Source organism: Schistocerca serialis, chromosome 11, assembly GCF_023864345.2.
Source record: "Schistocerca serialis cubense isolate TAMUIC-IGC-003099 chromosome 11, iqSchSeri2.2, whole genome shotgun sequence".
Lineage (NCBI taxonomy): Eukaryota > Metazoa > Arthropoda > Insecta > Orthoptera > Acrididae > Schistocerca > Schistocerca serialis.
In genome coordinates, this window is record NC_064648.1 from 90,907,620 (window position 1) to 90,920,672 (window position 13,053).

At 41.8% G+C, this 13,053-nt stretch overlaps 1 protein-coding gene across 1 annotated transcript in view; it reads right to left on the minus strand.

Annotated features, from left to right (window-relative positions):
• The window catches only part of LOC126426483 (uncharacterized), a 126,009-nt gene that overhangs the window by 47,461 nt on the left and 65,495 nt on the right, over positions 1 to 13,053 (minus strand). The window contains exons 4-5 of the mRNA XM_050088393.1: positions 9,792 to 9,929; positions 2,955 to 3,071 (exon numbers count right to left, since the gene is read on the minus strand). Coding sequence (XP_049944350.1) covers positions 2,955 to 3,071; positions 9,792 to 9,929 — 255 coding nt within the window. The remainder of the gene's footprint in view (positions 1 to 2,954; positions 3,072 to 9,791; positions 9,930 to 13,053) is intronic.

Below are 13,053 nucleotides of genomic sequence, written 5' to 3' on the forward strand. Positions count from 1 at the left end.
TCATTAAGGAGTAAATATACTGAGAGGCAGTAGTTAGTATACCCAGTTCTTTGAAGAGGTTTCTACAAGATGTCCGTGAATTTACTCCACAAATAATACGTATTACATGCTTTTGGACTCTGAAAACTTTTGTTTGACTTGAAGAGTTACCCCAAAATATTATACCATATGACATTATGGAATGAAAGTAGGCAAAGTATGCAAGCTTTTTCACTATTATGTTGCCTATGTCTGCTAACACTCGAATTGCGAACACAGACTTGTTAAGGCGTTTCTGCAGTTCTGTGGTGTGCTCTTCCCAACTGAATTTATTATCAAGTTGTAATCCCAGGAATTTAAGACTGTCACCCTCTTCTATCTGCTCTTCTTCGTACTTAATGCATATGCTGGGTGGAAACCTCTTACAGGTTCTGAATTGCACATAGTGAGTCTTTTCGAAGTTTAATGTCAGTGAGTTGGCTTTAAACCATTTATTAATATTCATGAAAATCTCATTAGCGGATCTTTCTACACTCCTGGAAATTGAAATAAGAACACCGTGAATTCACTGTCCCAGGAAAGGGAAACTTTATTGACACATTCCTGGGGTCAGATACATCACATGATCACACTGACAGAACCACAGGCACATAGACACAGGCAACAGAGCATGCACAATGTCGGCACTAGTACATTGTATATCCACCTTTCGCAGCAATGCAGGCTGCTATTCTCCCATGGAGACGATCGTAGAGATGCTGGATGTAGTCCTGTGGAACGGCTTGCCATGCCATTTCCACCTGGCGCCTCAGTTGGACCAGCGTTCGTGCTGGACGTGCAGACCGCGTGAGACGACGCTTCATCCAGTCCCAAACATGCTCAATGGGGGACAGATCCGGAGATCTTGCTGGCCAGGGTAGTTGACTTACACCTTCTAGAGCACGTTGGGTGGCACGGGATACATGCGGACGTGCATTGTCCTGTTGGAACAGCAAGTTCCCTTGCCGGTCTAGGAATGGTAGAACGATGGGTTCGATGACGGTTTGGATGTACCGTGCACTATTCAGTGTCCCCTCTACGATCACCAGTGGTGTACGGCCAGTGTATGAGATCGCTCCCCACACCATGTTGCCGGGTGTTGGCCCTGTGTGCCTCGGTCGTATGCAGTCCTGATTGTGGCGCTCACCTGCACGGCGCCAAACACGCATACGACCATCACTGGCACCAAGGCAGAAGCGACTCTTATCGCTGAAGACGACACGTCTCCATTCGTCCCTCCATTCACGCCTGTCACGACACCACTGGAGGCGGGCTGCACGATGTTGGGGCGTGAGTGGAAGACGGCCTAACGGTGTGCGGGACCGTAGCCCAGCATCATGGAGACGGTTGCGAATGGTCCTCGCCGATACCCCAGGAGCAACAGTGTCCCTAATTTGCTGGGAAGTGGCGGTGCGGTCCCCTACGGCACTGCGTAGGATCCTACGGTCTTGGCGTGCATCCGTGCGTCGCTGCGGTCCGGTCCCAGGTCGACGGGCACGTGCACCTTCCGCCGACCACTGGCGACAACATCGATGTACTGTGGAGACCTCTCGCCCCACGTGTTGAGCAATTCGGCGGTACGCCCACCCGGCCTCCCGCATGCCCACTATACGCCCTCGCTCAAAGTCCGTCAACCGCACATACGGTTCACGTCCACGCTGTCGCGGCATGCTACCAGTGTTAAAGACTGCGATGGAGCTCCGTATGCCACGGCAAACTGGCTGACACTGACGGCGGCGGTGCACAAATGCTGCGCAGCTAGCGCCATTCGACGGCCAACACCGCGGTTCCTGGTGTGTCCGCTGTGCCGTGCGTGTGATCATTGCTTGTACAGCCCTCTCGCAGTGTCCGGAGCAAGTATGGTGGGTCTGACACACCGGTGTCAATGTGTTCTTTTTTCCATTTCCAGGAGTGTAGAACTACACTCGACACACTATTATTTATTGCAATACTTGTGCCATCTGCAAACAAAACGAACTCTGCTTCTGGCAGTGTAACTGATGAGAGATCATTAATGTACACAAGAAAAAGCAATGCCCCTAAGATGGATCCCTGTGGGACACCACATGTAATTTCTTCCCATTCTGATGATGACTGATGACTTAATTCACTAGTCTGTTGCACTGACACCCTTTGTTTCCTGTTAGCGAGATATGACTTGAACCATTTTGCAGCACTGCCCGTGACACCATAGAATTCTAATTTATTTAAAAAGATGTTGTGGTGAACACAGTCGAATGCCTTTGACAAATCACATAAAATACCTGCTGCTTGTAACTTGTTATTTACTGAATTAAGTACATTTTCACTGTAGGTGTAAATAGCCTTTTCGATATCAGAACCCTTCAGAAATCCAAACTGTGTTCTTGATAATATGTTATTTGTGGTCAGACAGTTGAGAAGCTGCCTGTACATTACTTTTTCTAAAATTTTTGAGAATGCTGGCAAAAGTGAAATCGGTCTGTAGTTTGATGGCATCCCTTTATCCCCTTTCTTGAATAGAGGCTTAACATCTGCATATTTCAGCCAGTCAGGAAATGTCCCAGTTATAATTGACTGGTTAGACAAGTAACTTAGAATTGTACTAAACTTACAAAAATGAACACACAGTCACAGGCTGCCACAATGACGCAGGACAGCAGTCTGTCTTAAACTGTAGAACAATGCTAGTAGGAAGAGTTGTGCGGTGGGAGTGTGAAGGTTTGGCAACTTCAAGTGTTTGCTGCAGCTATAGGTCTTGTGGGACTCAGGAAAATGGTCTGTGTCCCCTATGCGGGCTTCCCCTGTATTACTTCCGCCTTAGCTTTCAATCCTACAGTAATTTTTAACATATTAAGTTAGCAAATACTTATTTGAACACGTTCTGTAATGCTATACTGTAACAACAATAAAACAACTGCAATTTTGAAAACTGAATTCTCAATTTGTATTCTTACCTGGGCAGGAGTATCTGAAACGGCAGGCTTTGGAAATTTTTGCCCATCCTCCACATCGGCACACACTTCCACAGCGGCCTCAGCATTGTCGCCCTTGAGCTCCGATGGGCTTTCCACCTACAAGATACCACAATAATACATCACTCACAGGATACGTAATGGGAGCACCTATCACTGATCTTAAATCAGATATAATCAAGGTATCACACAAGTATGACCTGAAGTAACATTGTCGAAGTACTTCAACCACTCTGTGCACCTTTTATACCTAACTAGCGAACCCGGCAATGCTTCGCAATTGCTAAATACACTATGTGATGGAAAGTACCCAGACACCCCAAAAAAAAAACTTTTTTCATATTAGGTGCACTGTGCTGCCACATACTTCCAGGTACTCCATATCAGCGACCTCTGTAGCCATTAGACATAGTGAGAGACCAGAACGGGGCAGTCGGCGGGACTCACGGACTTCGAATGTGGTCAGGTGATTGGGTGTCACTTGCGTCATACATCTGTACGTGAGATTTTCACACTCCTAAATATCCCTATGTCCACAGTTCCGATGCGATAGTGAAGTGGAAACGTGAAGGGACACGTTGTAGCATTAAACGGGTAGTCGTCCGAGTAGGCCACGAAATCTTTAAGCAATAATCTTGTCGGGATGTCCATTAAAGTCAGATATACTTTCTGTCACGTAAGAGTAGGAGAGTCAAAATAGGTAGTAACGCGTGACATCATCTCAAGTCGAGATTTTTTTTTTTGCATGATTTTTTTTCTTCGAAAAAGGTAATAACTTCCGAGTTGGACACGTGCGCAGATAAATTTTAATCGAGTGCGGGTCCTCTTTGATTTTAAAGAATTGATCTAAAACTGATAATGCATAATCTGGACCTGGTTTGGAAAACATTCTAGAGAGCCACGGCCAAACTTTGTTATAAACATATCGCGTGTGGACTTTGAAATAATGGCGCGAAGTGTGAGATACGCGGTAGGCTATCGCACGTTATAGTCACGTGAAGGATTAATTGATACTCCCCATAATTTCTTGACATTAACTTGGTAATAATTATTAAAGAATTATTGGAGGTTATAGTAATCGTTCAATCGTTCTTGGTGCTTACAGTAAATGGGGTTTGATTTACTATTTGAATACGGCATATTTACTGTTTGAATACGACATATATTAATCACGGAATAGTCAGTTGATTGATACGTTGGTTAGCAACCAATAAACATATTGTAATGGAATTACCGGAATGATCATTTCAATCATTGGTGACCACTACACACACACACACACACACACACACACACACACACACACACACACACACACACACACACACCAGAAAACTGACTACTCTCGTTGTGAATGACATTTGGAACGGATGAGTTTTATTTCAGCTCCTTGGGATATATAAACTTCATCCAAAGTTGGAACTTTGGAAACTGTGTCATGTTCCTTCAATCTAATAGATCGATAAAAATTATAGTCTACACTACAATTTTCACCTTTCGAAAAAGAGAGCACTTACCTTCTTAGAGATAAATTTCAGCTTCAGTCATTAATCTCCCCAAAATGGAGATGAGGGTGACTATGTCATCGTGATCAACCACATATGTGCCCCTTTCTCCCTCCCTTTTGTCGAAAACCCTGAGATATAGCTGCGGCACGACGAAGGAGGAAGGAAGAGTGTTCGGACAGCAGAGGAGAAAAGAAAAAAACGACGATGACGGAGCAAGAGAGAGAAAGAAGGGGAGGGGACATTACAACGTACAGCACAAAAGCGTACAGGCCGACCTCGTCTGCTGACTGACAGACACCGCTGACAGTTGAAGAGGGGTCGCAATGTATAATAGGCAGACACCTATCCGGACTGTCGCACAAGAATTCCAGACTGCATCAGGATCCACTGCAAGTCCTATGACAGTTAGGTGGGAGGTGAGAAAACTTGGATTTCATTGACGCTCAGTTGCTCATAAGCCACACGTCACGCCGGTAAATGCAAACAACGTATCGCTCGGTTACAAATGAAACCACTGCACACTATATGCGGTGGCTTCAAATGAGACCACCACCATAAACTTCATTACTTTCCGTGATAGGGCACAAAACAGTTCCTTCCTGCTGGTAAACACAAAGGAACTTGGCAGCAAGAACATGTCCATCTGTTTCTATGTGGATTACTTTTTGTGCTGCAGCGTACACATCGCCTCGATGTGCCATGTACTGGCAGATGTTTCGATTCTGTTGTGTGTTTTTCCACTGGAACAACAGTTTTACACTTTTTGGCACATAGTTCAGATGATGCGCTTGGGCGACCAGGACTGTCTTTGAAAACACTGGATACAAGGCCAACTACAGCACACTGCCGAAATTCCTTTAGCTTTTTCTTTTCATTCTGCTTGGTTAGTCGAAATAATATAAATGCATTTCCAATAGAAATATCAATCGTATACAAAAATAGTCTGAGCCACCAGCATCTAGATTTTCTGTTAATTGCATAGAAACTATTCATTATGTCCGCTTTATCCACACATCCCATGCTCGAATTGTAAGATTTAACTATCTGTGGGCAAGGTATTTTTGTAATTGTGCCATCCTTTTCTTTCTTACCGACTTCTTTCAAAGTTACAGGTGAGTCAATTGTTGATAGTAACGTGACAACACGTTTATCTTTCTATTTCATGAATGCAATCACGTCAGAACGAACTGACCAGTCACTTTCTCCTCTTCGCAACTCTTTGTCCGGTTACAGAGGAGGAAGTCCTTTTCTGTGGGCTCTAATGGTACCACAGGCTAGGAAACCATCAAGTTTTAGTGTCTGCAAAAGTGGAACACCAGGAAAAAATTGTCAAAATATATGTGATATCCTTTACCTTCTAAACCTTTACATAAATTTTTTACAATCCTCTCTCCCAAACATTTCTAAACTGCACCATCTCATTTTCCCAGTATATACCTCAAAATTGCAATTATATCCCATTTTGTCAGCTCTGACCCATATCTTGTACCCTCTCTTGATGGGCTTTTGAGGCATATACTGTTTGAATGATATTCGCCCTTTGAATTTCACCATGCATTCTTCAACAGATTGCTCCTTAGTTGGAGCATAACATTCTTTGAACCCTGTCAGTAATTGCTTTATTAGTGGTCGAATTTTATACAATTTGTCACAACATTTATTCCCTTTTTGTGGCATAAGGGCATTGTCATTTACATGTATATGAGATAAAATGCAGCTGAATCTTTTCAATGACATAAGTGAGGAAATGTACTGATCTCTGAGTTCGTTGTGTGATGACCAGCAATCACGATATGCACAAGGTTGTTTGATACCCATTAGAATATTTATAGCCAAAAACACCTTGAGTTAATCTTTTTCAAGAGCTCAGTAATTCTTACCTTTCTGAGTTACATAAAGATTAGTCTGGAATACTATGAATTCCAGCATGTTGTCCCCAAATAGATTTAAAAAAAAAAATAAAAAAAAATATAAAATAAATAAAAAAAAAATCAACTGGCAGCATACCTTCACCTTCAGTTTTCCTTTGACACCAACTTCCCCTAAAAAAATTGACAGAATGCATTGTACTGTCATCCCTTGCCCATGTAAAATTCACAGACCTTATTAGTGGCATGTTATCTTCAGAACTGAAACTGTGATCACTGTCATTTTCAGAACTATTATCACTTTCAGAAACAACACTAGATATCACTGGTCTTGGCACCAGTGAATCAAGATCACTGTCTTCAGCCAAAATATCACTTTCATTATCAATGGTACTGTCAATCTCACAGTCCACATCCAAAGGAATTTCTTCTAAAACACAAGCCAGAACTACTTCATCCTTTAATTTGCGAGAAAACATTTCGCGGAAAAAAAAAAAAAGCTTCTAATACTACCCCTGCAGCCGCAGTGATTTCAAACGAAACCACCAGAGTAAATACGGAAAAAGTACATGATTTTCATTATTGTTGCAATACATATAGCATGTACTTATGTAAGTATTATGAATTTATTCCATGTGTGAAACTTACATTTCAAAGACAAATTCAATCATCAATCAAGAATCAAGAAAAAGAGAACCAGCACACCACAAACAAAAATGGCACTTGTAATTGAATCGCTAACTGCAGCCACATGAGAAATATTGGCGTAAATCAAATTTTCATCGCTAGATGGCAGCACCATCTACGTCCAGAAGCGTGGTTAAGAATGTAGCCACTGTGCTCTTGCCACAAAATCAAATGAAACCACACCGTCACAAAGGGTTAAAGACCACATTTACCAATCTGAAAATTACTTTCAAAAAAATAAAGAAATAAATACAAATAAATAACAAAATAATCCAAGAGGGAGGCCAATGTTGACCGACGTGTGTGAATGTTCATTTACAAGGATATACATCTTCGTTTACATCTATACTCTGCAAATCACCATGAGGTGCATGGCGGAGGGTGTGTCCCATTGTACTGGTTATTAGGGTTTTTTTCTGTTCCATTCACATATGGAGCACAGGAAGAATGACAAGAGTGCCTCTGTGCATGCAGTAATTATTCTAATATTATCTTCATGATTTCTATGTGAGCCATACATAGGCGGTTGTAGTAAATTCCTAGAGTAATCATTAAAAGCCAGTTCTTGAAACTTTGTTCACAGACTTTTTCAGTACAGTTTACATCTACCTTCAAGAGTCTTCCAGCTCAGTTCCTTCAATATCTCTGTGACACTCTCCCATGGATGAAACAAATCCGTGACCATTCGTGCTGCCCTTCTCTGTATATGTTCAATATCCCTTGTTAGTCCTATCTGGTACGAGTCCTACACACTTGCGCAATATTCTAGAACCAGTCGCTCGAGTGATTTGTAAGCAATTTCCTTTGTAGACTAATGCACTTACGCAGTACTCTGCCAATAAACCGAAGTCTACCGAAGTGAACCTTTTGTTATCATTCCATTTCATATCCCTACAAAGTGTTACATCCATGCATTTGAGTTGGTCGATTCTAAAAGTGACTCACTACCATTACAGTCACGGGATACTATGCTGCTTGTTTTTGTGAAGTGCACAATTTTACATTTCTGAACATTTAAAGCAGGTTTCCAATCTCTGTACCATTTTCACGTCTTATTAAGATCTGACAGAATATTTATGCAGCTTCTTTCAGATAGTACTTCATTAAAGATAACTGCATCAATTGCAAAATACCTGATTTTACTATTAATAATGTCTGCAAATCTTTAATATACAACATTAACATCAAGGATACCAACACACTTCCCTGGGGCATACCCAACGTTACTTCTACATCTGACTATGACTCTCCATGCAAGATAACATGCTACATCCACCCTATCAAAAAGTGCTCAATCCAGTCACAAATTTCACACAAGACCCCATATGATAGTACTTTTGACAATAAGCATAGGTGTGGTATTGACAAAACTGCTTTTCGGAAATCGAGAAACAAGGCATTTATATGGTTGCCTCATCCAAAGCTTTCAGTATGTCATGTGAGAAAGTGCAAGTTGGGTTTAACATGATCAATGTTTTTGAAATCCATGCTGGTTGGCATTGAAAAGGTCATTCTGTTCAAGATACCTCATTATGTTTGGGCTCAGAATATGTTCTAAGATTCTACAACAAAACGATGCCATGTACACTGGACGGTAGTTTTGTGGATCACTTCTACTACCCTTCTAGTACACAGGTGTGACCTTTCCACGAATTGTTTTTTTGTTCAAGGGATCTATGATAGATCATAGTTAGACAAGGGACTAACTCAGCTGCAAATTCAGGATAGAATCTGACAGGGATACTGTTGAAATTCAGGATAGAATCTGACAGGGATACTGTTGGGCCTTGGAGCTACATTCAATTTTAACAATTTCAGCTGTTTCCCCAACACCACTGACACTAATACTTACTCCATTCATCTTTTCATTGGTATAACGATTAAATTGGGGCTATTGTCCTACGTTTTCCTTTGTAAAGGAACATTTGAAATTGGATTGAAGAATTTCAGCTTCTGCTACCCTCAGTTTCAATTCCAGTCTCATTCACTAGGGACTCAACATTAACTTTGGTGGCACTAACAGCTTGTTTGTACAACCAGAATTTTTCTGGTTTCTGTGAAGGATCACTTGACAATATTCTGCTACGATAGTCCTTGAACGCACCACATGTTGCTCTCTTGACAACCAAATGTATTTCATTCAGTATCTGTCTGTCTATTGACCTACACTTTGTTTTACACGTATTATGCAGTAATCTCCGATTCTTCAGAATTTCTTTTTTTACAGCGAGTGTATACTATGGAGGGTCCCTTCCATTATGGACTGTTCTTCTGAGTACTATCCACTGCATTGTACTGTAAGGAACTGGGGACCTAGAAATGACGGCGAGGCTTCGTCCCCGCCGAAGCCCGCAGTGGTACACAACCCCACAACAGGCTACAGCAGTCCACTCACCCCACCACCGCCCCACACCAAACCCAGGGTTATTGTGCAGTTTTTCTCAGAAAAAAATGACACGAAACAATCCCTTATATGTGAGCTGTAAGATACTATTTTTAGCAAAAATGCAGATGATTTTGTCTGTATAAAAAATATGAAACAATGTGACTGACACTACTCCAGAGATGTGGAGTCAGTAAGAAGATCAACACAGTGTGTCATCGTAAGGTTTTATAAGGAAGGGAATTGCGACAACTTGTTTATCAGTACGGTTTTTGCTTCCACACACAAAAAATCTTACCATTTACATTATGTCAGTTTGAGTACAAGTCAAGTAACAGCTGGATTATTAGTGTTCAATTTCCAATTTCCTCACCAAAATAGGGGTTCTCGGTATGCCGGCAGTGGCGGACCTGGGATCATCCAACTGCCTTCTATGTTGGTGGTTATCATCCACTGTCTCTACATCTGCCTCAGCAGACACGTGGCTGAGTGCGGCCGATTTGAACAGCACCTGAAATCCACATATTACACAGTTATATCAGACTGCTCATAAGTGATGGGAAAAATGACAAATAACAAACACAGATAAAAATTATTGTTCTTTATTTGTGTAACAATAATGAAATATAAAACACTCGGATGATACCTTTGTCTCATTAGAGATATAATTAAACCCTCTCACACGCGACACCTCGTTAAGTTTCTGTACACGGTACGGTATGCACTGCACATGCACAGGGGATTAAAAAGCAACTGCGGCTTTCCAACAGCCACTGATGTCACAGGCTCGTGACAAATTCACACGTGGCTGATGTTCTGCTCCGCAGAAGTGACACATTGAGCAGTAGGAGACACTGGTCCTCAAACCACAGCTTACACACAAGAGGCACAAAGCTGTCGAGTACTAGCTGCACGCGTGACTCAAGTGTGGTGCTTGACCAACACAACTCAGACACTGCGACATCTAATCACATGCGGGCCTATGGGGTATCGTCTCAGTTGTGCGACTGGATTCGTGATTTCCTGTCAGGAAGGTCGCAGTTCGTAGTAGTAGACGGCAAATCATCGAGTAAAACTGAAGTGATATCAGGTGTTCCCCAGGGAAGCGTCCTGGGGCCTCCGCTGTTCCTGATCTATATAAATGGCCTGGGTGACAATCTGAGCAGTTCTCTTAGGTTGTTCGCAAATGATGCTGTAATTTACCGTCTAGTAAGGTCATCCGAAGACCAGTATCAGTTGCAAAGCCATTTAGAAAAGATTGCTGTATGGTGTGGCAGTTGATGCTAAATAACAAGAAGTGTGAGGTGATCCACATGAGTTCCAAAAGAAATCCGTTGGAATTCGATTACTCGATAAATAGTACAATTCTCAAGGCTGTCAATTTAACTAAGTATCTGGGTGTTAAAATTACGAACAACTTCGGTTGGAAAGACCACATAGATAATATCATGGGGTAAGCGAGCCAAAGGTTGCGTTTCATTGGCAGGACACTTAGAAGGTGCAACAAGTCCACTAAAGAGACAGCTTGCACTACACTCGTTCGTCCTCTGTTAGAATATTGCTGCGCGGTGTGGGATCCTTACCAGCTGGGAATGACGGAGGACATCGAAAGGGTGCAAAAAAGGGCAGCTCGTTTTGTATTATGACATAATAGGGGGGAGAATGTAGCAGATATGATACGCAAGTTGGAATGGAAGTCATTAAAGCAAAGACGTTTTTCGTCACGGCGAGATCTATTTACGAAATTTCAGTCACCAACTTGCTCTTCCGAATGCGAAAATATTTTGTTGAGCCCAACCTACATAGGTAGGAATGATCATCAAAGTAAAATAAGAGCTCGAACAGAGAGGTTTAGGTGTTCGTTTTTCCCGCACACTATTCGGGAGTGGAATGGTAGAGAGATAGTATGATTGTGGCTTGATGAACCCTCTGCCAAGCACTTAAATGTGAATTGCAGAGTAATCATGTAGATGTAGATATGACATGTCTTACAGAATTCACACCACACAGTCACATAAAGTGACTACAACTGCTCTTCATGCATATCACACAGTTTAACAGTATCCGAAATTTGGCAATTCTGTGCATTCACTGCACCCTCTAACTTTAACTGTGCCTCATCTCCCCAGAGAATATTGCCCGGCCACATGTCATCAACTGCAATCCGTGCCAGAAACTGAAAAGCAAATTCTGTGCTGCTGTGGATGATGTGATTTCAACTGATACACCATCTGGGTCTTGTACTGGTACCATTACAAAACAGACAGCAAAAGTTTCTGTACTGCTTACTATAGGGTGGGCAATTCTTGCGACACTGCACAAGCATTAGCTGCATGATCAGTAACAGCTACAGCAATCTCATCAATAACTTCCACCAGGATAGAGCATCTTCCGCTTTTAGATCACATGCCGAGCTCAACCACGTTTTCAAATTTTGTCAACGTCACCTTTAAATCATCTAACGACGTTGGGCCTCACATCGGACATCTGTCTCTCAATGCAGCTTTGTAATTACTGCCTTTCACATAAAACAGTTTCACTAACAGCATACGGCCTCTCTTCTTCATAGTCGTACTGTTCTCTCACGTTATGGCTTCTCAAACAACAGCGTGGAAGTCATACCGTCATACAAACAGTGTCCAGTGCCAGATTTACACTTTGTGACCACAACTGGGACTAACTTCTCACCAGTGGAAATCAGGTCTGTATTAATACATTAGCATATCTACCCAGTTTCACTGCACTTTAATTATAACCACCTGATATTTTTGTTGCTTTTAAATTAATTTCAGGACAATCATTATTTTCAAAAGAAGTTTATTGGATTTTGGAAAATTTGCCATTGTGAGACAGCTACAACTGTTGTGTACCGCATCACTTTTGATAAAGCAATGTGTACTCCGACGCCTATCAAGCCGACAAATAACGATTGTGTCAGTGAAAAAAGGGAATCCACAGTTTCAACAATACGTTGTTGACACGGCAGCTAAACAACGTGAACACAGGGTTCTTAGTCTTCCACCATACCACTGCCACTTCGACATCATCGAAACGATTTTTGTACAGATCAAACATTACATGGCAACAAATGACAAAAACTTCACTGTGACAGAAATGCAAAAACCGCTAACAAAAGCAGCAGCACAAGTAGCGGCAGAGAATTGTCATTAAAGGAGCAAGGAAAGTGGTGAGTCTAGCAAGCAGTATCAAAAATATAATTATATCCTCGGGCAATTCCAGTGACTTTTTACCTAGACACTGTCGTTATGTCTTCTAGTCTGTGAAAGTCACTGAACTATATGGCATTTACCTCTGCTATAATTTGTGTTTTTTGTATGCATTTCACATTTTTCAGTGTCACATTGAACCAAAACGACATTTGACACGTATGTGAAACTTGAGGTCATTTGCTAAAAAATGGCACACCTGCAAATTCTGTGAGTTCTCAATAAATTTCTATATCATTCCAGAGTTGCAAAATCATTTTTGACTCACCCTGTCAATATTCAATGAGCATCAACAAATACAAATCAGTACAATGACTGAGTAGTTAGCACTACTGATCAGTCATTGTAGTGTTTTATAATTATCACCACACCCATTGGTTGCACGTGTCGTGGCAATGCCCCGAGTCC